Genomic DNA, 26,155 nt, shown 5'->3' on the forward strand with positions numbered 1-26,155 from the left:
AGGATTTTAATATTAGCTTTCCTAGGATCCTGCAGAGACCCCTTAGGGCCTCAAGCTCACCATGAAGGCTGGGTGGAGCAAGGGTGCTATTGCATGCACCCAGCTCCACCTCTAACTAAGCAAAGCTACTTGTGGTACTCAATTTCCCCAATGCCTGTCTCAGCCTTGTGAGGATTCGACTGAGTGGTAAGTGCAAATGCTTAGGGCCACACCTGGCATACTTACTAGGTATTCCTATTAAGTTGAGCCATATAGCGTAGACAACATTCAATCTTTTGACCTACAAAAACGGCAATTTCATACAGTCTACCTTCTATGTCATTACTGTTATTACCATCAGGGACCCTTCAGCTTTGAACGCTGGAATTTGAGGTTCATTCCCCTCCCTCACAGTCACAGAACCAGACTCAACTAGCTACAAGACCGTGGCTAAGTCATTCAACTTCTCTGTACTACTGTTCCTCCATCTGCAAGACAGAGCTGAGAAATACAGTACTTGTCTCAATGGGCGGTAATGAAGGTTAAATGAATTGCTACTTCTCAAGTGTTTAGAGCACTGCCTGCCATTTAGTAAGCATGACAGTGATGAGCTCATCCAGAGTTTCTTAAAAGTGTGGTTCGAGGACCCCAGAAGATCTCTAAGACTGTTCCAAGGGAATCTATAAAGTCAAAATTATTTTCATTTATTTGCTTTCTTAAGGCTCATTCTCTTAGGAGCATAGTTTTCCAGAGGCTACATGAGATGTGATGTCCTCACTCTGACAGCGAATGGGATGTGTGGGTGTGCTCAAATACAGCAAATATCAATAGTCATAATCCACTTACACAAAAGTCCTTTTAAGAGTATAAAGGGGTCCTAAACTAGAAAATTTGAGAACTACTGAGCCAACTCTCCAACCAAAGTAATGGAGTCAGCACTTCATGTGGCCATTAGAGGGCACCAAAAACCAGCTTGGGAGGCCATGCCATCCCCAGGACACAGTGGGAAGGCCAGGTTTTGTGCCCAGCTGCCTCGGACACACAGCAAGCAGAGTAAGTATGTTTAGGAAGTTGAGACATCTCCAGACACTGCTCTCGCCCACCAACCCTTCCCACAGCTCCAGGCCAAGTGCAGGAAAGGCACCTGCTGACCCAGGTACCTGTGGGCAATAGACGGCTTGTGGCCCTCGCCACGGCACCAGGGCACATCCTCATGCAGGTATGAGAGGCCTCGTGACATCGTCTCTGCTACATGACACAGTTCGTTCCACGTGATGATGTTCCCCTTGAGGTAATCCGTGAGGGAGCCCTGAGAGAAGACAGCACAGAACCTGAGCACAGATTCTGGGTACAGGACACGACCCAGCCCAGCCCTGGCAGAGAAGTTTCAGTGGGCCAATGGCTAGGCTGCCCTCCTGGGAGGCTACTACAATCAAGATGGAAGATGGATGAAGCCAGGAGGCAGGGAGGGCTAGGGGTGGGAATCATGGAGTCACTACTCTTATCATAAAAACTTATCCCAGGGTGAGAGGTTCCTATCATAGGGGAACTTATGTCCACACCTATGGCAGGGGTAACCCCATCGTGGATAGTGCTACCGGGGCAGAGTACCTCATGGTGGACATCTCCACAGGGAAGGGGTCATCATATTATGGAAAGCCACCTAGGGGACATTCCATCTCCTCTCAGAGTCCATTCTGATGGGTGTGACTCACCTTGTCGTGGAAGGCCGTGATGAGCCACAGCTCTACTTCGAGGTTGGAGCCTCGCTTCTCGGCAGCAATGAACTGTAGCAGGTTCTCGTGCTTCATGCCAGGTGTGCTGAAGATCTCCCGTTCACTCTGCCACGACTGCTTGTCCTGAGGCCGAGGGCGAAGGGTTGGGGGGGACAAGTGGCTGGCTTAGCCCTGCTGCAGTCACACTGCCCTACAGCAGAACAACCATTCCCCATTCCCCACCCCTGAGCCTCCCAGCCCATTCCCCACCCCCCAGCCTCCCAGCTTCAGCATTTGTAAGGGGACCAGGAGAAGACCTGTATTAAGCTAGGCCCCGGAGCATGAGGCCAACAGTGATCCCTGAGATCACTTAAGGCTAGCACTTCGATTTACAAATGGGGCCACTAAGGTCCACGGATGGGGAGTGAGTGACCCCGTATCACCCAACAAATGAGGCAGAGCCAGATCTGGTGTCCAGGGCCGCTGGAAAGAACCCAATGTCAAAAACAAAACCCTGGAAACCGGGGCAAATCAAGTTTTTGCAAAGTCCTACCCTAGTCCTATGATAAAATTCCATAGTTGCATGAAATCTACAGACCAGCCAAGTGGAGTAACTAGGCCCAATAAGGCTCACTTTTCTCTCATACCACAATATATTTGGGGTTTGGATTGCCCCAGGGCAGGAGAGCCTCCAGTTCAAGCTACAGTGGAGGCAGAGGACCTGGATGGAAGCCCTCAAACACTCACCTGGAGTGGGAAGATCTTGACAGCTACAAAGTCATTCATGAGCTGGGCCTTCCAGACACAGCCAAAGCGCCCCCGAGCCTTGATCTCCAGCAGCTGCAGTGGCTTCAGGCCCACCAGAGGGGATGGGGGTGGAGGCCCAGGGTCCTGGGGGAGAGCAAAGCTTAATAAGGTCTGGCCTGTCCTCCCCACCTCTACCCTACCCTGCCCCAAGCCAGCACTGTCTCACCTCATGGATGTCCACATGACCGTAGGGGGGCTTGCGATGCCGGTACATCCAAAAGGCCAGCAGGACGATGAGGGAAAGACCCCCGATGGGCAACAGTGAGTAGGCCAGCACCGTGAGCAGGGTGGGGGCTGTCGGGGGTGGCTCGTACGTGACTGCGGGACACACAGAGCCCTGTGTCAAACAGTCTGCCCACCCTCACACCTCCAGAGCCAGACTACAGGGCCCTGTAGCCACACCCCACCCAACTGAGGAGCCAAGAGCTCCAAGCCAAAGAGGCCCAGGTCAGCTGACTCAAGGCCCCACTTCCACACTGCCCCCTTACCTTCTGGGCCCCCAGCCTCTGGCAAATGAGTGAAGCGCTCGTTGCAGAAGTTGCCTTCACAGCAGCAGAAGTACACCTGGGGGTTCTCCTCAGTGGCCACGCACTCCTGCCTGGAGGCACAGAATTTTCCATATACCCCTCACCTGGGGGATGCAAGACTCCCCCAGGCCTGACCTGCCAACCCCTCCCCACAGACAGAGCACCTCATGGGCAACACCAGGGGGACGGTGTGAACTCACCTCCCCTATAGGAGACCCAAAGCCAAGGAAGAACAGCCAGGGGTTGACACTGAGACCCCTCCTCAGGGCTGAGGTAGGACAAATAGGGTGTGTAAGGGCGTGGGGCCCTGGCTACCATCTCAAGAGCCCCTTCTTGGTCCTTTACCTCCCGCTCAGACATCCTGAGACACAAATGGCCCAGTGGGCAGTATAAGTGCAGATGGGTTCAAGAGGAAAGGAAGGCGAGTCTTGGGGTACCTATCGTAGCAGTTGAAGTCATCTAGCCAGCAGCCCTTCTTCACGAGCTCGATGGTGCCAGAGCTGTTGCGCCAGGAGGCGTAGCAGTGCAGCCGCTTGTCCTGCTCGCCTTCGCAGCGCTCCAGGCCGCTCTGGTTGGTGCGCTCCAGCTCCCAGTTGGCGTTGTAGTAGATGCACTCCCGTGTCTCAGCCTCCCCACGCCCAGAGCCTGTGCCCCAGAGAAAAGAGAACCACTGAGCATGCCCCTGGGACCACCACCCAAACCCCTACTCCCAGTCCTAGGTGCCAGGCCACCCTGAGGGAGGGAGGCCGGGTGGTGGGTTGGGGTCACCAACCTCCTGCACTCACTCCTGGATGTAGGCCACCCATCCGTCCAACACCTCTTAATTTACATGTGCCAGCTGGCACCAGCCCCCACCTCATTCTGCAGCCCATCACAGCTGCCCCTAGGCCTAAGCAAAAGGGAGGAGGCAGGAAAACTAATGCCACAGAAGGATGGATAAACAGCCAGACAGACAGAGTCCAGATGCACAGAAAGGGCACCAACACCTGAGGCTCCTGGGTGAGGGTGGGGGCTACTTCCCTGCCGCAGCAGAAACCGATGGAGAGGCCCCCTTAAAACACCAGTGCACATCAGAATCACTGTATGTTAGAGGTGTGGGAAAGGGGGGCAGTGTTCATTCAAATATATATTTCCAGGCCCAATCCAGACCCATCCCAATGGGAATGGGGGCAGAATACCTGCTTTTAATCACCCCTGTCTCAGGTGATTGTGATAAAGATCTCAAGGCCCACTTGGGAAAACTGCAAAGGGGCGTGGCTTCCTGCTGCTCCTGTCTCTGCCCCCAAGCCCCCTTCTCATGATAGTTCCCCAGGGAGACCATGCCAGTGGGTCCTCCACAACTCCCTGCCCATACAGAATGGAAAGGACCCTGTAAGCGTCCTTTCTACACCCAGCAACCACACCTGGTGCTCGGCAGGGCTGGAGAACATAAGGAATGAGGCCTGTGTGTACAGGGTAAGCCTCCCAGAGTCACCAAGGGGAATACGTGCCTCAGGCAGAGGAGGGCTAGCTGGTGGCTTAACCTGCAATCACAGATCATTCTCCTGGCTAGGCTCCTGATGACCCCAGGGCAATCCCCATCACTTCTGAACCCCCTTCCACCTGCTGCAGGAAGTGTCGTCCAGGTGGACAACCACTTCAACCCCCACCTGCCCATTCAAACACTTTCCTTCAAACTTGATTTCAAACATTCCCCAAATCCATCTTCCTCACCATCCCCTACAAAACAACCTCCAGTCCCTGCCCCAGTCTACTCCCACTACCCCCAGGAACCACATAGCCCTGAAATGGGAAAGAGTATGGAGATGCCAAAGGAGGTTCAGTTCTGTCTGAGAGCTCTGCCAGCACCCCATTATAGGCCGCCCACAATGGAGGCAGGTGGTGGCATTTACAACCTCACTGCCAGAACCCCACGCAGACACCCAAGAGGATAGTTGCACCAACCATCCAGCCATCCTGTCCACACTTCTTGGGCCCACGTAGGCCAGTGACCTGGCACCACTCCTGGCTGGTCTTCTCCTACCACTATTCCCGTCCCAGAAGGAGGGAGGGGTCAGAGTCAATCTCACCAGACAGCCAGCCCACCAGCAGCCAAGAGCCCTACTTCGCCATCAGCCTGAAAGGCTGACTGGGGTAGCAAGGAACACGAACCCTGCCCTGACCCTGGGGGAGGGCAAAGTACCCTGAACACTAGCGTAGCCTAAGGACATCCTCACTCTCATCTCCACCCCCACTGTTGGCCTTCATGAGGAAAGAGCTTGATTTCCCAGGGTATACCCCAGAGAGAAAGATACTGACTGGCTGTCAGGTGAAAGAAGCCCCCCACCAGTGGAGCAGCCATTCTCCTGTCAAACCCAACCCCTTTCTGCATCTCCCTGAAGTGATAGGATGCTTCTTCCAGGGGCAGGAGCAAGCAACGAATCTCAAGGATCCAGGTAGCACCTAAGGGTCCGAAATGTCACCCAATCAGAATGGCAGTGCCCAGCCACAGCTCTGGTCATCCTGCACCAGGTGGCCTAGGCTCTGACACTTGTGAAAGGAAAATGCATGGCCTCCTGACCAGCCAGTCAGCTGGGACTCAGCCTCTTCTAAAGGAAGGGCCTCAGGGTCCACAGAGAGGCTTACAAGGGTACACACTGGCTTCCCCAGCCAGGCCCTTCATCAAGAATGTGGCTTTAAGGTTTAGAGGGAGAACCTGAGAGGGTGGGGTGGGGGTAGTAGACCAAAGGCTGAAGAAGCACACTAGGGCCAGGACTGAGGCTTGCACCTACACTGCCCCTGTCTGCCTGCAGCAGCACTCAATGACTGGGTTATTCGAAGCACCCTGCCCAGAGGCCACAGGGCCTCCTCTCCCCAGGCTGGGCCCCACTGCATCCACGGCAGCAGTTCTAATGGGGGTCCGTGGAGACCTGAGACTTGTGGGGCCAGCCACGAAGCTGCACTGCAGACAGGGAAGCTGGGAACTCCCCTCACTGCAGCCACACCATAATGTCATACCCTTGAATGTGCTCGGCTCCTAGGCTTAGCATAAGTCGGAAGTTACCACCTCTGGCCGTAAGGTTCCCCACCTTCCTCTGATTTCAGCTCTTCCCTCTCCCCTGAGACCAGGCAAACTCTCTACTTCCACTGGCCCTTGTGCTTCCCCTGCCACCTAACTTAACCACCCTTGACTAATGGCCTGTTGTTGCTTAAAGAATTATTTCAGACATCCAAAAAGAGTACCAATAATATAACCAAAAATAATCTCAAGAGGAAATAACACAATGAACACTTGTATGAGAAATAAAACATTACACATGTACTCGACGACTATTTTCTAAACGTCAGGCTTTCCCCACAAGACTGGAAAGCCGACAAAGGCAGGACCCTTGCCATCCTGAGTGGCAGAATGATTCCAAACACATCATAGATGGATGGGTGGACAGACAGATGGACAGAAGGGTGTAGGTATCATGGCTAGAGCAAGATTTTGAAAGGAGGGGACAACAAGAAAGGATGGCCTCAGCCTGCAGCCCAAGCCCTAGGTCCTCAAAGAGTCTCCATCTCCATTCAGACAAGCAGCAAGCCTCTGTGCTGAGGCAGGAGTCCAAACAAGGGAAGCCAACAGAGTAACCTCCTCTCTCCAGGCCACTGATAAGTCAGGGACCACCCTCTTGCCACTACCATGGGCAGCACCCAAGTGAAGAGGCTGGGAGTTCCAAATCTCAGAGGACCCAAGGGTTCAAGATGTCAGCTGGGCCAGGCACGGTGGCTCACGCCTGTAATCCCAGCACTTTGGGAGGCCGAAACGGGCAGATCACCTGAGGTCAGGAGTTCGAGACCAGCCTGGCCAATGTGGTGAAACCTGGTCTCTACTAAAAATACAAACATGAGCCAGGCATGGCAGCGAACACCTGTAATCCCAGCTACTCAGGAGGCTGAGGCAGGAGAATCGCTTGAACCCAGGAGGCGGAGGTTGCAGTGAGCTGAGGTTGTGCCATTGCACTCCAGCCTGGGCAACAAGAGCGAGACTCCATTTCAAAAAGATGTCACCTGACCCCCATCTGACCAGATCCTCCTACAGGCAACCCAGCGAAAAATGGCAGCCGTGAGCGGGCCAGACTTCAAGTCCTACTCCAATACTTCACAGCTAGGGTAGCTGTAGGAACTAATTGAGTTAATGCACTTTAAGAGTGGTTAGAACACTGCCTGGCATGTTGGCTATATTACAGCCACAACCACCCCCTACTGCCTATGACAATCCCTCATAACACAAGTCCCCTGTATGACTCCCAGCCCATCAAGTCACACCATGCCTACAAGAACTTTATGTTCAGAGCCCTATGTAACATTCCATGCCCCTCCCTGACCACAGGGCTCTGCTGCCAGCTGGAGACCCAGGGGCCTACCCCATTCCTCTCCTTCACACACTCAGCTATTTATAGCCTCTGGCAATACTCCAACCACAGGCCACCTCTGCCTTTTAATAGATACAGATTCCCACCCACACCCAGGAAGCCAGGGCATCCATGCACAGGAGGCTCCCCTTGACCCCCAGCCCACTCGCCTAACCTGGCAGGAGGAGAAGACATGCTCCCAAGATGGGGGTGCTTATGGTACCCCCTTAGGCATGGTACCCCCTTAGGCCTGCTGCCTCATAGCCCTGAGGTAAGTGAGCATGGCCCCCAGACACCAGGACAAGGGGCTTGCTGCATCCCTGAGTCACAGCCAAACCAACTGCTGGCCTCCAAAGGAAGCTGAAATAAAAGTGGCAGTGTCCCCAAGGGGCAGTCCCTATGCTCCAAGGGGCCTAATGCCAGTAGAAAGAAAGTACCCAGTGCTCCCCAAACCTTCCCTCCTGGCAGGACCACTCCCAGATACACCACCCCCGACCCTCACACAAACACGCAGTACATGCACACACACACAGTACATGCAGACTGCACTCTGAACCAACATTCCTGGTAGCAGAACCTAAGCTGGCTAGTTTTGATGCTCGAAGACACGCAGTAGGAGGTCAAATACTGGGAGGTTCGTTTCTCCTATGAAGCAGCTCAGTCCAGTAGGCCTTAGACATACCCACTATGCCCTGAGGAGAAAAGGGAGAAATCTCACCAGGGTCCCATCTGTGAGGGGCTCAAAGTGCAATGGGGAGAGAAAGAAGAGGAGATGGTTCAGAGGTGGAGCGTCCATGCCCACCTCCCCTGGAGTCCCTGAGCTCTGCACTTGGGTGTCCCCAGTCCAGCCAGTGTCTCCTAGAGGAACTGTGACCCCAGCAGCCCGCAGAACCACTGCTCAGTTGGCTCCTGGAGGCCCCTTGGCAGCCACCTACCCCAGGGAGCAGGTGCCCAGGCCCACCCTTGTGGGCACTGTAGTGGTGAGAAGGAGTGTCACTCACCACTACATCTATCTAGATCTGATTCTGCCAGCACACTGAGGCACACCCTCCCAGAAGCCTCCATGCCCAAGAGGAAGACAAGTAAGAACGTCTCAGGAGGGCCAGTGTTCTCCCTCTGGTGTCCAGCCTTCACATCTGCCCAGAGAGGAGAGGCAGCTCTCCCCACAGACAGCACCCCTCGAAAGGCAGCCCTGAGTCTGCTCAGCTGCCTTTATTGCCCTAGCAGGTCCCTCCATAAGAGCCAAGGAGGGCCAAGAGCAGTGACTTATCCATGTTATGATTCCACACCCCCCAGCTGCACAAAGCAGCACCTCCACCACCTCCCCAGGACCGGAGTAAGGGCAGCCGGGGTGTAGAGATGGAGGGAACCTGAAGAGACAGATGGGGCCAGGAAGGAAGGCTGGAGTGTGTAACAGACAAAGACACTGACACGCACACACGTGTATGCACATTGTGGAATGGCATGTACAATAGGGAGAAAAAAACCCAAAATATTCCAGCATTGTGTCTTTGCATTTCTTTTACCCAAGAGAATAACTCTTGACTGTTTCTAGCAACCAAATACAATCTCTAATACATATGCTTTTTCTCCTTCATCCATATATTTATAAGCCATCCGGGTTGATACACATTTATTTAACACTTATACAGCTCACACTACATCCCAGGTCCTATTCTAAGCATTCTGCAAAGAGTAACTTATTTAATCCTCATGATAAACCTGTACAGGTCCTCATTTTATAAAAACTGAGGCTAAGTAACCTACCCAAGTTATTTATTAAGTGTCAAAATCAGGCTTCAAACCCCAGGCAGCCTGTCTTTAGAGTGCATGTTCTTTATATACTGCCTCTCCTGCAGCTCTGAAGTGCATTTATTTCAGAAGCTTATAACCTCACATAACTTTAAGTATCTACTCACCTACTGGACTCTTAGGTTATTTATGTTAGTTGATCTCAGCAATGCCATCATGAATTCTTTTTCACGTTTTTGTGTGTGTGCGCGCTCATGTGTGGGCGTTTCTTGGCTAAGTCATAGGGTCTAAACATCATCAACTGACTAAACACTGTTAAACTGTTCTCCAAAGTGGATGTGCCAATCTAAGTTCCCAACAGATGACAGCTCCCACCTGGGGTTCACCTGATGAATGTGAAATGGTACACAATTTGGATCTGCATTTCCCTGATTACTTGTGAGACTGATCATCTTCTTGTGATTATTAACATTTCCTTCTGAGAACTGTTTGTTTGTATCTTTTCTCATTTTTCTACTGGATTGCTTTTCCTTTGAGTTACAGAAATTATTTTATATATTCTTGGTAATAAAATTTTTCTTACTATATAGTAACCCTCTTCATTTGTAATGAATGCTCTTTGCCAAAAAGTCCATTTTATCTGATGTTAACATAGCTATATGACATTTCGTGTGTTAGTATTAGAGAAAATTATCTTTTCTAACTGAAACAAAAAATCTTTCTCTCTTCCCTCCCCCCAATTCAATCTAACACCATCTTTTAATTAGAGTTTGGTCTCATTACATTTATGATTTCTGGGTATGTTTACATATATGATTACTGGGTATGTTTAAATTTGTTTCTTTTCTACTGTTACCTCTATTTGGGTTATCTTTTAAAATTTCCTATTTTAGTCACTTTTGAAGTTATACATCTCATTCCTATTCCGTTGTAAGCTAGGCCTATAAACTTTAATGGGTACACTTACACTAAAAGCCTAAATCAACATCTCTACCATCCCTCATTGGAACTTAAATATTTTAAACTCTAATGACTCTTCCAATGTACATCTAATTTAACATATTACTTGTGTTCAGTATTTAGTGTCACTGTTCTTACTACCCAGCTCCCAAATCAGACATTATTTGTGTCTATATTTTGTAAGCGTCCATACAGTCATCTCTCCCTGCATCTCTGCCTTTCTTTCTGAGACCACTGTCCTTACTGAAAAAAAAATTTCAGTAGAGATCTCTTGGCAGAGGAGCCTTTGTTGCTTTTCTCAAAATGTTTTTTCTTTCTTCCTGAATGGCAATTTAGATGAACATAAAATTTTAGACTGTTATTCTATCTCAGCTCTCTGAAAATATTATTCCACTATTTTCTAGCTTCCACTACTGTTGCTGAAAAGTCTGCTATTAATTTAACTTTGCAGATATTCTGTTTTTTTCTCTCTGGCTGCTTTCTCTCTTTGCAGTTTCACTACAAGGTATGTGTCTAAGTATATATTTAAATTTATACTACTTGGGGTTCACTATGCCTTTAGAGTCTAATGATTTGTGTTTTTTGTCAATTCTGACAAATTCTTGGCTATTATCAACTTGAATATTCCATCTCTATATTCTATGATTCTGAAATTCTTATTATAAGCATATTAGACCTTCTCATTCTGTCCAGTCTCTTAACCCTCCTTTCTTAATTTCTAATTCTGTGTCTAAACACCATTACAAGTAATTCCTGAAGATCAACTTTCAATTCACGAATTCTCTCTTTAGCTATGTCTAATCTGTTGTTTAGTTCTACTCAATTTATAAATTCAATTATTCTATTTTTTCATTTCTAGAAGTTCTATTAAAAAAAAAACTTCCTGGTCAATTTTGATACTTCTGTACTTTGGCCTACTTCCAAATCTCTCTTAGAATTCTATAATTTAACTTCTTGAAAGTCTGCTTCTGACATTTGTTATTTCTGACTTTACTCATGGCACTGTTTCCTCATGTGGCTTTAGAATTTTGAATACTGAGCTTATGTTCAGTGGGGCCTTTTCTGTTGGACTACTTTGAGGCCAAGTTTGAAGGGACAACCTTTCAAAGGTAACTTACATTTCTGCCTTCTGCCAGTCTCCCTAGGACATTAACTATTTGGAACCACTTTAATTTCTCAACTTAGTTTACCAGAGAACAGGATGGTATAAATGCCAAGCTTACATGAGCATAGGCCTATGGTTATAAATTCTCGGGGAAACTACCCCAACCCCAACCCTACCTAGTCTCAGACAATTTCATTATTTAGTCTCTTTGTCAACAAAGACATGTTTCTTCTAGCCCACATTTTTACTGAAGGTATAACACAACAGAAGTCTGAGGCCATGCAAAGGCCTCAGTCTCTTTCAATTCCACATGTTGTCTCCTATTGTCCACACTGCTACTAAACCCACATCTCTAAATTATAAAGACAGGCAAAGTCCCCAAGGAATCAGCAGTTTCAGTCAGTGAAGGCATACAGCTCTAGTTTCCAGCTCCTTCTTGCTTTTCCCTTACTTCTTATACATGCAGCAATGTATATGCATTTTAAAAGGGTGTTTATTATACTTTTTCCAGCATTTCTTTGTATTTTGCATGAGGATTTTCCACTGTTTTGTTCACTACAAATGCCAGAAATGTAAATACAGAAGCACCTTCCAAGGTGACAGGAGGAGCTCCATCTGCCTTCAGAAGTCCCGCCTAGGAACAAGGAACCAAGCCAGGTGACCTCAAGTCACTTTCAACTTGGACTTTGTAAACAAGACCCTGGCACCATCCTCCTACAGCTCTGAAATACATGTCTTTTTCCAGGCCCCATCATTCCTGGACAACACTGGAAGGAGAGCTTCCAGGTAAAGGCCAAGGATTATACACAAACATTTCCTTTTGCTCCCTCTTGTAGTCCCACTAAAAAACCACAGTGAAGTATTTTAAGGCATAAACCTGTAAGAACAAAGAGAACAGGAGAGAACTACAGAAATGACATTTCAAGGCTGGAAAGCACTTACACACATGGTAACTGATCACGCAGACTCCTAAGTTGGCTCTGGATAAAGTAGAAAAGCAATGTGACTTCCCCCACAGAACCCTTCAAAACTCAGGAATTTGTGGCACCAGATGTCTTTGAAAGAATGGGGTAAAGATGAGTCTAAAGACAGAAGAGTTGGTTAGTAAGATACAGTCAGATCCTCAGATCCCACCACCACTCATCATGGTTGCCCCTCTCCAACCCAGCGGAGATTATGTTTATTTTCTAAAGAAAATGAACAGAGAGCCTCTTCGACAAAGAGGAGCAGGCAAATCTGAGGACACAGGTATCACACTGAAACAGGAGGAATACAGAACAATATACCAAATACAGGAACCCCTAGTTCTCACCCCCTTGATTTCCAGGATGTTGATATCCAAGCCTGCCCCCTCCAGACAGAAAACAGAAGATATTTCTCAGGGGAATCCAACTAATTCCCAAAACAGCCCAATCAGATCACCCTAGATTAAGCCAACTCCACCCATGGACTCAGAGCTTTTAATAAGTATTCAGGTTCATCCTTAAATATTTATTAAGAATTCTTACATCAGGCCTGGCATGGTGGCTCATGCCCATAATCCCAGCACTTTGGGAGGCTGAGGCGGGCAGACTGCTTGAACTCAGGAGTTCGAGACAAGCCTGGGCAACATGGTGAGACCCCATCTCTTCCAAAAATACAAAAAATTAGCCAGGCGTGGTGGTTTGCACCTGTGGTCCCAGCTACTTGAAAGGCTGAGGTGGGAAGATCGCTTAAGCCTGGAGGGGCAGTGGTTGCAGTGAGCTGAGATTGTGCCGCTGCACTCCAGCCTGGGTGACAGAGCAAGACCCTGTCTTAAAAATAATAATAATTTTTGCATCATATATTTATTAGAAATATTAGCTATATTTATCTCATCTGGTCTATGTTCCCTTGTCTCTTATTGCTTTCTTCTCAACTGAAGAATTCCCTATTATTCCATATCTCCTTTTTTTTTTTGGACACAGTGTCTTGCTCTGTGACCTAGGCTGGAGTACAGTGACTCAATCACAGCTCACTGCAGCCTCAAACTCCTGAGCTCAAACGATCCTCCCACCTCAGCCTCCCAAGTAGCTCAGACTTACAGGTGCAATGCCACCACACTCGGCTGATTTTTTGAATTTTTTGTAGAGATGGGGTCTCACTACATTGCCTAAGATGGTCTCAAACTCTGGGCTCCAGTGATCCCACTTGAACTCCCAAAGTGCTGGGATTACAGGCATGAGCCACTGCACTCGACCCATTTGTCTGCCTTTTTTTTTCTTTTTTTTTTTTTTTGAGACGGAGTTTCACTCTTGTTGCCCAGGCAGGAGTGCAATGGCGCAATCTCAGCTCACCGAAACTTCCGCCTCCCATATTCAAGTGATTCTCCTGCCTCAGCCTCCTGAGTAGCTGGGATTACAGGCACGCGCCACCACGCCTGGCTAATTTTGTATTTTTAGTAGAGATGGGGTTTCTCCATGTCGGTCAGGCTGGTCTCGAACAACCCACCTCAGGTGATCCACCCACCTCGGCCTCCCAAAGTGTTCGGATTACTGGCGTGAGCCACCACACCCCAGCCCATTTGTCTCTTTTTTAGCTTGAAAATTATCATCTATCCTTTGGTTACCCTAGAGATGACAGCGTGCCTTATCAAAATTTAGTATTACTTGGTAGTTCCACTCTCTTCCTGGATATTGTAAGAATCTTTAGAATAATTTAAATTCATTTTCACTCCACTCTCACAGATAGCATTGTTGCCAAGCATTTTCTTTTGTGGTATTTCAAACTCAGTAACACATTCTCACAATAAATGCCTGAATATTTATTATTTTCATTGCTCTTCATTCCTCTCTTCATCTCTGACATTCCATCTGGATTTATTTTCCTTCTGCCTGAAGAACACATTCCATGACATGTTCATTTTTTTTAAGAAGTTTTGTAGGCCAGGCATGGTGGCTCACGGCTATAATCCCAGCACTTTGGGAGGCTGAGGGGGGTGGATCACAAAGTCAGGAGTTCAAGACCAGCCTGACCAACATGGGGAAACCCTGTCTCTACTAAAAAATACAAAAATTAGCCAGGCTTGGTGGCGTGTGCCTGTAGTCCCAGCTACTCGGGAGGCTGAGGCAGGAGAATCGCTTGAACCCGGGAGGCGGAGGTTGCAGGGAGCCAAGATCGCCCCACTGCACTCTAGCCTGGGCGATAGAGCAAGACTCCAACTCAAAAAAAAAAAAAAAAAAAAAAAGGTAGTTTTGCTTTAAAAATTGACACGTAATAACGGTACATATTTATGAGGTAGAATATGTTTTGATACATATATACACTGCGTAATTATCAAATCAGGGTAATTAGCAAATCCATTACCATTTATCATTTCTTTGTGGTAGCAACATTCAGAATCCTCTCTTCTGGCTATTTTGAAATATACCATACATTCTTGCTAACTACAATCACCCTACGGTGCAACAGACGAGAACTTATTCCTTTAAATGTAATTTTGTACCCTTTGACCACCCTCTCCCCATCTGACCTCCTACCTACCTCCTTAGCCTCTGGTAACCACTATTCTATGCTCTATTTCTATGAGATCAACCTTTTTAGATTCCACATATAAGTGAGATAATGTGTTATTTGTCTTTCCATGTCTGGCTTATTTCACTTAACATGATGATGCCTTCATTCTGGAACAAGTTTCACTTGATACAGAATTTTAGGATGACAACTATTTCTTTCGGCACTTAAAGCTATCATTCTATTGTCTTCTGGCTTCCACTGTTTCTATTGAGAAGTTAGCTGTCAGTATAACTACAGCTCTTTTGATAGTAATGCCTTTTTTCTGCTTTTAACATTCTCTGTCTTTGTTTTCCGGAATTTTTACTGTGATGGAACTAGATGTGGATTTTTAAAATTTTATTGTCTTACCTGGGATTCACAGGACTTCTTGAATTTGTGGCTTGATGTCTTTAATTAATTTTAGAAAGTTCTCAGCTATTATCTTTTCTGCCTCATTCTCTCTCCTTTACTTCTGTGGCTGTGATTTCATGAATCTTAGACCTTCTCATTTCATCCTGTATGTGTTTCTCTTTATTCTGTTATTATCCATCTTTCTGCCTGTCCATGCTTCAGTTTATATTTTCTTCTGATCTATCATCCAATTCACTAATGCTCTATACAGTTTCACCTAATCCCCTGATAAAAGCATTCACTGATTTATTAATTTCTGTTATTATGCAGAACAAGTCTTTAAGAGATTTTTCCTTTGGTTTATAGTTTTCAGCTATCTGCTGAAATTCCCACTCTCATTTCCTTGACCACAGTGAACACTGTTTTTTTTTTGGTTTTTTTTGTTTTTTTTTTGAGATGGACTCTCATTCTGTCACCCAGGCTGGAGAGCAGTGGTGCGATTTCAGCTCACTGCAACCTCTGCCTCCCAGGTTCAAGCAATTCCCTGCCTCAGCCCCCCGAGTAGCTGCGATTACAGGTGCCTGTCACCACACCCAGCTAATTTTTTTGTATTTTTAGTAGAGACAGGGTTTCACCATGTTGGCCAGGTTGGTCTTGAACTCCTGTCCTTGTGATCCACCCACCTCGGCCTCGCAAAGTGCTGGGATTACAGGCATGAGCCACTGCACCTGGCCCGAACACTTCTATTATTAAATATGTATATGGCAACTCCAACCTGGAGGTTATCCAGGTCAGCTTCAACTGTGATGTTTCTGCTAGCTATTTACTTAAAATTACCAGCCAGTCATTGTATTTGCAAAATTATAGAGATAATTCGAGGCCTAGGATGACACAAATCCTCTAGAAAGAATTAACATGTCTAAAGGTACCATTAATCCCAGAATATATTTTCTGTTTTGGAGATGGGGTCTTCCTATATTGTCCAGGCTGGTCTTGAACTCCTGGGCTCAACTGATCCTCCCTGCCTCAGTCTCCTAAGTAGATGGGATTACAGGTGTGCACCACCACACCCAGCAGCCCAGAATATTTCAATCTAACTTTAGGGTTTGTCTACATTTTGGTCCCCCTAACTTCTATATCTCTGGGATCTCAATCCCAAATAAGTGATTGACTCTGCCCACCCTTTGCTTAGAACTCCAATTCCTGTCTTCCTAGCCCCACAGAGCTATCAAATGCAGCCTCTCAGTTGCCCCTATGACTAAAAACAGACTCAAATACCAAAATCATCACCCTAGGCCTTTGTTCTCATGCAGATACTGGCCTGGTAGGTCTTCAGTATCTTCTTAGATATACAATGCCTTCAACCAGAGAAGTTTTATTTTTTCCAGTTTCTCCAGTTGGACCTTTAGAAAGAGATTTGGTCCCCATTATCAGAAAAGGACATCTCCATATCTACTTTTCACCCAGCTTTTAGACATATTTTCAGGATCATAACATGCCCAAAGGCAAGGGAACCTGCACACATCCACAGAAATTAAGCCCACCAGTGTAGACAAGATTGTCCATGGACAGTACTAAGCAAGAACAACAGAGACACCAGGGCAAAGCCCTGAAAAAATTAACTTCCATTCCAAAATGTCACTCAAGAGGAAAACAGAATTCACTTTCAACCAAACTTTATTGTTTCAGACAGTCATAGACTGAACTGAGTCCCACCAAAATTCATAGGTTGAGGCCCTAACCTCCAAATGTGACTATTGGGTTGCTGCAAAAGTAATTGCAGGTTTTGCCATTAATATATTTACAGATAAGGCCTTTAAGGAGGTAATTAAGGCTAAATGAGGTGATAAAGGTGGGCCTCCAGTCCAACAGGACTGGTAGCCTTATAAGAAGAGACACCTGGAGTGGATACACACAGCAAAAAGGACACAGCAAGAAGGCTACCATATGCCAGCCCAGGAGAGAGGAATCACTGGAAACCAATCCTGACAGCACCTTCATCTTTAACTTCCAGCCCCCAGAATTGTAAGAAAAGAAATTTCTGTTGTTTAAGCCACCCAGTCTATGGTATTCCATTATGGCAGCCTGAGCAGAGTAAGACACAAACAGTGTACATCATACGTAGAATGTGGGAAAGCTGATTGGAGTGTCATTCGTACTAGAAACAGTTCCACAAACTTGAGTGTCATCTAAATCCATTAGCAGTGCCTGACAAGTGGACTTACATAAAGAATCCCAACACAACAGTAAAGAGCAGGCAGCAAGCTGAAGAACAAGACTGGGAAGCAAGAGCTTTGGTGAACAAGTCATCCCAAACTATCCTCCCTAAGTCTTCTGCCAACTGTGGCAGAGGGTTATACAGGGAACAAGGCATACACTCAGCCAGGAACAGAAACTCACCAGAGCCCCTTCTGTCATGAAAAGCTTCTCACCAGACTCTAAAATAGTTTTTCTACAAGTTTCTCCAATATCCCCAACATCATTATCACCACATATGAAATCAGAATTTGTCACACTCAGATTTTGTCAAATGCAGTGGGCTCGCCAGTAGTACAGTTACCCAGAGCTCTTCAGCAACCTTCAACAAGTGCCTTAGTCTCTTCAGAGTCTGCAGGCAGCATGGAGCCTGGTAAGTGAACATACATATGCACTTCCATCCCAAACCCAGACCAGCACATCCTGGCTAGTCCAGTGCTACCTCCCTCATCAGCACAGTACCCAGGAGACTCGCGCACATGGTAGGAGATGCAGGCATGAGAAGTCATCTCCGGGTCTCCTCATACATTTAGCCAGTGGAAGTGAGCCCTTCCCATGTCCGGGCACCCTTCATGAAACCAGGCTATTTTAACCTCTGTAACCTAGCATTTCAGCAGGGGTTGGGGTGTGGAGGTGGGAAGGATGCTCACAGATTACCACAGAGAGCCAACTGCCGTATCACCCAGCTTCTACCCCCACTGCCATCACTTGGGTAGCCTCAAAAATTAAATAAATAAATAAAATAGTATAATCATTTTTCAATATCTATTAAAACCGATAGTATACATGTCTTATGATCCGGAAGTTATTTTCTCATCTACCCTTGAGAAACAGTCTGCATACATTCTATACAATCACAAAGTCCATCAATAAGAAACTAGGATATTAAAAGTCAGAATAGTAGTTAACCTTAGTGGGTGTGGGCAGAGACTGAAATGGAACAAAACAGGGCTTGCTGGGGATGGGGAGCTGGAAAATTTCTGATTCTTGACTTGGATGCTGACTACACCAGGGTATTCAGTTTGTGAAAATGCTTCTTAGCTGTTACTTATGGTAATTACTTGTACATTCTTCTGTATATGTTTTATACTTCAATTAAATGCTTGAATACCATTTTAGGTGGAAAAAAAGCCTATTTATTTATTTATTTATTTACTTATTTTGAGATGGAGTCTTGCTCTGTTGCCCAGGCTGGAGTACAGTGGTGCTATCTTGGCTCACTGCAAGCTCCACCTCCCGGGTTCATGCCATTCTCCTGCCTCAGCCTCCCGAGTAGCTGGGACTACAGGCGCCCACCACCACGCCAGGCTAATTTTTTGTATTTTTAGTAGAGACGGGGTTTCACTGTGTTAGCCAGGATGGTCTCGATCTCCTGACCTCGTGATCCGCCCAAAGTGCTGGGATTACAGGCGTGAGCCACCGCGCCCGGCCAAAAGTCTCTCTATTTCTGTAAGTATTTCTATAGATGCACAAGTAAAAATGTCTGGAAGAATACACCTCAATCTTAAAGGATTACCTTTGGAGGGGGCCTCAGATGGGGAACAGAAGTGATAAAAGGAGACCCTAGTTTTATCTGTAACATCTAAATTTCTGCAATATAATGTAGGTATATTACTTGTTTAAAAAGTAATAAATTTTTTTTAATGGGAAAATTAGTTATGGCTGAAGTACTCCCCCAACTATATCCCAGGGTGGCTAACCTCTCAGTGATGGGAGGTTTGGATGGGAGGTTTCAGGGCAGGGGAGATAGGACTACATTGCCCTGGCCCTCCTTCTACTCCCACACAGCCTTGTAGGTCTCACCCTCAGCCGGAAGGTTCACAGAAGGAGCCAGCCAGGTGGGAAAAGAAACCAGAATTCATCTCTCTAACCCTTCTGCTCCTCTGGTTTCTAAGCCCCAGAGCAGATGAGCCTTGATTCACTATGCCCTCACTACACAGAGAAGCTGGACCTCTTGTGTGAGCCCTGGGCCACAGGACTCCCCTCTAATCCAATATCAAACCTCAGTGAGAAGGAAATTCCCAAAAAGTGCATAAAATAAGAGTTCTTAAACCATGGTTGCCAGCCCAGGCTGGGAAAACTCATGGGTGCTTTCTAAATCAATGGTCACATAATCCAGTTGGAGGGGCGGGGGAGGACGGTTGTCATTGGCACTGGACATTCATTAAAAGGCATTGTCCTCATACCTGAAAACACTGTGCACCACTGCACAAGCCAGAAGGAAAAAACATCCTGGCATCAACACTCGAGAGAGTCAGCTTCCAAGTTAGTCTCCTGTTTTAATTGGTTCAAGTCTGGGAGGCCACAGGGACCCCTCCCTCTCCTCAGATGGACAGATAACAGCTGGTCTGGTCCCATCCTCCGAAATGCTCAGGCACAAACCTGGGAAGCAGCCTCCTCCATTCTCCAGCCAAGGGCTTGGGTTTCCAACCAGCCTTCCTTTTCCTTCTCCAGAACTAATTTTAGCCTCCTTGGTTGTCAGAGTGGAACTGAAATAGTCGGCAGAGGAACACATGCAAAGAGCATGAGCTCGCCTCACAAAACACCTCAGCTCCAGCCCAGAAACTGGCCAGGGAGAAGGCCCATTGTCCAGCAGGTCAGACCCATCCAGACAACATTCCCCTGGGAAGACGGCCTCACATTTGCCCAGTGGGACAGGCTTCCTTTCCATACCCGCTTCCAGAGGTCATGTGTCCATGAATGAAAACACCCCGTTGGAGCTGCCAGTCCCAGAAAGGATCTGAAAAAGGCACATGCATGTGTACAGCAAGCCTAGAATAACCAGGGGAAAGCATGGGGCTGTCCGAAGGCGGGAAGCCATTATTGGTCCTGGGCCGGGAAGAGACATGGCTGACCCTTGAACAATCCCAGCCTGCTTTATCCATTGATTTCCAGTACCTACCATTGTCTTAGTCAGAGACATCACTGACCAATGTAATAAAGAGTCAGAAGAAGGCAGCAGCATTTCCACCACCGGAAAACCTGGGCATTCAGGAGCAGTACCCCCAGGACCACAAGGAATAGGCACCTCTAGGGCTAGGATGGACCCGTAAGTCTGGTGGAGAATGAGAGACCAAAAAAGAAAACCCACAACAAGGGGGTGGGTGTCTGTTTTGGAACACAGAATTAGTGATAGAACCGGAGGGAAGGAAGAGAAAGAATTCTGAGAAGGAAATAAAGTCCCCTTCATAAAGACCCCAAAAACAGATGGAACTAGGAAGTCTGAACCCCAGCAAGCACTTCACATACCAGTGATGTGGAGCACTTGGAAACTGGGTCTTTGAAAAATGCTTCCTCCACCCTGAGTCCAGTTTGTAATCACTTCCCAGTGTGGCAAACTGTGTCTCACTGAGTTCAAGATGAGAGAGACAGAGTCCCACAGAAGCATTCCCTAGCCAAGCTTGAAGCAGGCCAGGGGAGGAATAGAAAATAAACATGGGGGCAGTCACAGGGGGCTGCTAGCCTGCCAAGCCCAACAGACAAGCCTCCACAGATACCAACCGCTCCACCAGGGCCTCCAGTGCTGGCTGCCTGTCTAAGGCAGCGCTGCCCACACCTCCCCAGGTCCACAGCAGGAAGCCTGGCCCTGCCCTCAGATTCCCATCTGGCCACCAAACCCTGAGGAGAGGGGAGAGACTTGCACCCATACCTTTGGGGAGAGGCTGCCCACCTGCCCTGGTGTCCCCAGCCTGGGGGCTCCAGGCCCACAGCCTCTGTGGCTCCCCGGAGCGCCACACGGCAGGTCCGCTCAGGGGAAGGGGCATGCCCACGGCCTGCTACAACCCCAGTGCTCCACTTGGCAGACAGGGCTAGCCTCAGCTCCTGAGGCCCCCAGGTGAGCAGAGAGGGGGTGACAGGTAGGCAGAGAGTCCCCAGCAACAGGCACTTCCTGACATTCTGCGTGTACGGGAGGAAGAGGCTGAGTGCCAGCCTTAAGGCAACGGTCAGAGGCGAGTAGGCGGGTGTGAGCAGGCAGGCTGCCCAGCCACCCACAGCCTCCGCCTCCCTGAAACCCGAGCCACTTCTGGGAAAACTCAAGGACGCCAGGATTCTCCTCGGTGGTAAGCTGTACACCAGAACCACTAATTTTGAACCAAACTCTCATGTGCTGAGCAGATTTCACTAAGCAGGAATCTCCCAGGCTTTGAGGAGAACCTCACCTCCAACCCTGCATCCAGAGTGGGGGGATGGATATGCACTCAAAAGCCGTTACCCCTACTTCTTACAACTGTGTGCCTCTTTGAAAGCATGAGAACATTCTAGATCAGTGGTTCCCAATCTAAGATGATTTTGCTCTCACCTCTGCCAGGGACATTTAGCAAGATCTGGAAATATTTTTGGTTGATATGACTAAAGAGGATCTACTGGAATTGTGGGTATAGGCAGGGATACTGCTAAATATCCTACAATGCACAGAACAGCTCAATCCACCACTACCCATACATAACGGAGTATCATCAGGCCCAAAATGTAAATAGTGTCAAGGCTGAGAAACCCTGTTCTAAAGTGAGGCCCATGCAACCAGGACCCTGCCTCAGGACTATCTAGAGTCTATCTAGAGTCACCTGCAAAAATATTATCCAGACCCAGTCCTCAACCCTCCAGATCCCAATCCGTGGTGATAGGTCAGTATCTGTGAGTGGATCTAAACTCCTGAACCGATACTCCTTGGTTCTCATTTGCACTACCCTGAGCTCCCAAGCAGACGGGCTGAACGCATAGGCTGGCACTCAAGAGGACAGCTTTCTGGAAAGAGAGACCAGGGCTAGAATCTGAACATCCGGCAGGATCACAAAAGGCAAAGTAAGTGAGGTACCAAGAAAAAGCACCCCTCCCCCGCAGAACAAGCTGCCCCTTAGGACTACTACAGTGGATATGTGCAGGGCAGCCAGGACTTCAAGGAGTCTAATCAGGGGGCAGCAGGTTCCCAGTATCTGTACAAAACAGAGTGGGTGCATACAATGTACACACACATGCACACATATACCGATTTACATTTTCCTGGGGGAAGGGTTCACAGCTTTCATCAGATTCTCAGAGGGGTCTATGACATCAAAAACCACTGTATAGAATGTGGGCTCTTCATTGGCTCCTTATAACGGGAGTTCCTTAGGTGAAGTGCCAGCGGAGGTCCAGATGCTTTTGGAGATTCTTGATGCCCAGAAAGACCCACAGAGTAGTACACAATAGAGGCCCACCCAAGTGATGAGAGGCCATGGGGTTTAGATCTTATGTTTTTTACCCAGCTATAGGGCCTGGAAAGATGGGCAGGTTTCTCACATCATCTGTCTTGAAAGGGCCCCTAAGAGCTAGGGAGGATACCCATTCTTCCCAAAGGGCAGCCCACCCAGACAAGGCAGAGCCTCGAGTGCCCAGCAGATACAAGGACAGGTAGCAGAAAACACTCTTCTCTGGGAGGGGCACCCACGGCCCATGGTTCTGTAGCCCATGTCCTTGGCAGCTACCACTACACTAGGCCTGAGGGATGAAGGTCACTTCACTTCACGAGCACACTCCCTCCGCCCTCCCCCAAGGAAGTGGCCAAGAAACTTCTTTGGGTCAAACTTCTTCGGGTCAGCCTATCAAGAGTAATCAGGGCCTGCACTTCCTGATGGGACGGACAGGAGGCAGTTCCCTCTCCAAGAGCTTTGGACACTTCACTTAGAACACTGTTTACCCCACCCCCATAGGCCCTTTGATCTGAACCCCAGGTACAGAGTACAGAGACAGGTGTCAGGAGTTCCTGTAGGATACAGCATTGAGTGTCCAGGATGTCCACTGAAATGCAAGAGCCAAATGGCTTGTTTCCCAAGGACACTCGGCCATGCACAGACTACAAAAGACTTAAAGAATTATTAAAGAACCAACTAACCACTGACTGATATTGTGACAAGCACCATGTGACATTTATTACACCATAAATTCTACCTTCCCTTCTGAGATTCCATTGTCCAATATGGTAGCCACTAACCAAATGTTCTGCAGAGCACTGGAAATGTGGAAAGTTAGAGTTGAGGATGTTCTGTAAGGCATACACTGGATTTTGATGACAGTACAAAAATGGAATGCAAAATGTCTCATTTTAATACTGATTTCAGGCTGAAATTACTCTGTATATATCAAATTCAGTGAAATACACTTTTTCTTTTGAGACGGAGCCTCACTCTGTCACCAGGCTGCAGGGCAGCGACATGATCTCGGCTCACTGCAACCTCCACCTCCAGGGTTCACGAGATTCCCCTGCCTCAGCCTCTGGAGCAGCTGGGACTACAGGCATGTGCCACCACACCCAGCTAATTTTCGTATTTTTAGTAGAGAAGGGTTTCACCATGTTGGCCAGGATGGTCTCGATCTCTTGACCTCGTGATCCTCCCACCTCAGCCTCCCAAAGTGCTGGGATTACAGGCATGAGCCACTGCGCCAGGCCAGTAAAATACACTATTGAAGTTCATTCCATCTCATGGAAAGAATGTGTCCCCCCAAAATTCATACAATGAAGTTCTGACCCCCAGTGTAATGGTATTTGGAGATGGGACCTTTGGGAGGTAGTGAGGGTTAGATTAAGTCATGAGGGTGGGGCCATCAGGTAATGAGGACAGGATTCACAGTCTTACAAAAATAGGAAAACACCCCGTTGCCCCACCCCACCCCGTCATGTGAGAATGCAGTAAGAAGGCAGATGTCGGCCGGGCGCAGTGGCCCACGCCTGTAATCCCAGCACTTTGGGAGGCCGAGATGGGCGGATCACGAGGTCAGGAGATCGAGACCATCCTAGCCAACACAGTGAAACCCCATCTCTACTAAAAATACAAAAAAAATTAGCCGGGCGTGTTGGCGGGCGCCTGTAGTCCCAGCTACTCGGGAGGCTGAGGCTGGAGAATGGCGTGAACCCGGGAGGCGAGCTTGCAGTGAGCTGAGATCACGCCATTGCACTCTAGCCTGGGCAACTGAGCGAGACTCCACCTCAAAAAAAAAAAAGAAGGCAGATGTCTGCAAGCCAGGAAGAGGGTCCTCACCAGAACTCAACCATGCCAGCACCCTGCACCCTGGGCTCAGATTTAGAGCTTCCAGAACTTTGACAATATAAATATAAATTCCTGCTGTTTAAGCCACCAGTCTACAGTATTTTGTTATGGCAGCCCCAGCTAAGACACAACTGTTTCTTCTTCCTTTTATTAACATGACTACTAGAAAACGTTGTTTTGTATCTATCCATAGTTCATATACTATTTCTGTCGCCCAGACAGCACTCTTCTAGATGTTCCTTCTAGCAGGCCATTGTGTGCTGCACAGGGTGGGGGTTATTCCAAACAGCAAGCCAGAAGCATGAAATAAAAGGGCATCCCTGAAGCCAAAGCAACAGGACGGTCAGGTCTGCTCCAAACTGGGCCTGGGGCAGCTCTTTTCACAGTTCCCCACAGGTCAGGGACTGGCTGATGTGACTACAAGAAATACCCAGTGACCCCCACCTTCCTCCCAGGGCAGGAATACAGGTCCTTATAGTGTGACTCTGACTGCCCCCTGGCAGGGTACACTGCTCAGCACTGCCCAACCTAGGTGACTGAAGCAGAGGAAATTCAGAAAGGACATACAGTCCTTCCAGGGGTCTGATGCCACCCTGCCCTGCCTGAGGGAGGTGTGAGACTGGTGTGATCCCCAGATCCCAGGTCTGAAGCTGTCCTGTCTTGGGAGAAAGCTCTCCTAAAGGCCTGGGCTTGGAAGAGCCCCAGCACTTCCAGGAATCACGCACCCATCGGGTCTGGAGGCAGTCAGGTGGGCTGCTGTCTGCCTATCAAGTCAGCTTGCTGCCGCCCTCCCTCTAGCAGACCAATGACTCCCCTTTCACTTTCGAGCCCTCCTTCTTGGGGAAAAGGCATCCCAAGGGAGCGGGGCAAAAAAAGAGGAGCAGAAAGTCCAACAAGACCACCACTTTGCTTCCAGCACACAAGAAGCCGCTCCAGGAGAGCTGCAACGCCCTCTTCCATACGGTACTCAGGTGCCAGTTGGTCTTTGCCCTTCGGTTTCCGCACTCAGGCTGCGCGCACGCTACTACCCTACAGAACTCACTCGCTTTCGGTGTAAACTAAGCCTCACGGCGACGCACAGGAGGAGGTAGAACTAGGGTGGGAAAGGGACAGAGATCCCAAATCCCAACCCCCGCAGCAGCGTGGGGACTCCGGCCCCGCCCCTGCACTCCCGGCCCCGCCCCTCGAGGGTTTCCCAGACTCCAGGCTGCTGCCACCGTGGGCGGCGGGGGACCCGCGCTGCATGTGTAATGGGGGCTGGGAACAAAGACGCGCAGGACCCAGCGGCCGGGTACCAGCCGCCCCGACCTTCTCGCCAGAGCTTCAATGCCCGGCTCCCCACGTTTCCCAGGACTGGCCAGGGGACGTCCCGGCGCGCCCACCGGGGTTAGGCGTACCCTGGCACCACTGGGAGAGGGAAATCGGTGCTTGGGCCGTAGGAGAAACAAGCTTTCCAAGCGGAACTCCGCTTGTTTACGCCCGCGCCCACATACCCCCAAACACACATGCGCTGGCCGAACACCTCCAACCACACGCCCGGAGCCGCCGGCGAGCTGAGCGCTGGTCACCCACCCCGCCACGTGCCTCCCGGAGGCCCGAACGAACCGGGACCTGTTGGTTTTCCATATTACCCACCCCCTCCCCTCCCAAGTGCCCAAACAAAGCGGTCCCGCGAAGCGACCACACTCCGCATCCCGGGGCCAACGGCAGGAAAAGAGGGAGCAGGTGGGAGCCAGCACCAACAGCCCGCCGGGCCGGTAACGTGACGCAGACTGGTGGCGAGAGATGC

The 26,155-nt window shown here is 48.7% G+C and overlaps 1 protein-coding gene across 1 annotated transcript in view; it reads right to left on the reverse strand.

The window, feature by feature from the left end:
* The window catches only part of ACVR2B (activin A receptor type 2B), a 39,304-nt gene that overhangs the window by 12,121 nt on the left and 1,028 nt on the right, over positions 1-26,155 (reverse strand). Inside the window, exons 2-7 of the mRNA XM_003256865.3 lie at positions 3,466-3,673; positions 2,990-3,099; positions 2,668-2,819; positions 2,442-2,585; positions 1,695-1,838; positions 1,140-1,288 (exon numbers count right to left, since the gene is read on the reverse strand). Of these exons, the coding sequence (XP_003256913.3) occupies positions 1,140-1,288; positions 1,695-1,838; positions 2,442-2,585; positions 2,668-2,819; positions 2,990-3,099; positions 3,466-3,673 (907 nt within the window). The remainder of the gene's footprint in view (positions 1-1,139; positions 1,289-1,694; positions 1,839-2,441; positions 2,586-2,667; positions 2,820-2,989; positions 3,100-3,465; positions 3,674-26,155) is intronic.

This window comes from Nomascus leucogenys, chromosome 4, assembly GCF_006542625.1.
Source record: "Nomascus leucogenys isolate Asia chromosome 4, Asia_NLE_v1, whole genome shotgun sequence".
NCBI classification, from domain to species: domain Eukaryota; kingdom Metazoa; phylum Chordata; class Mammalia; order Primates; family Hylobatidae; genus Nomascus; species Nomascus leucogenys.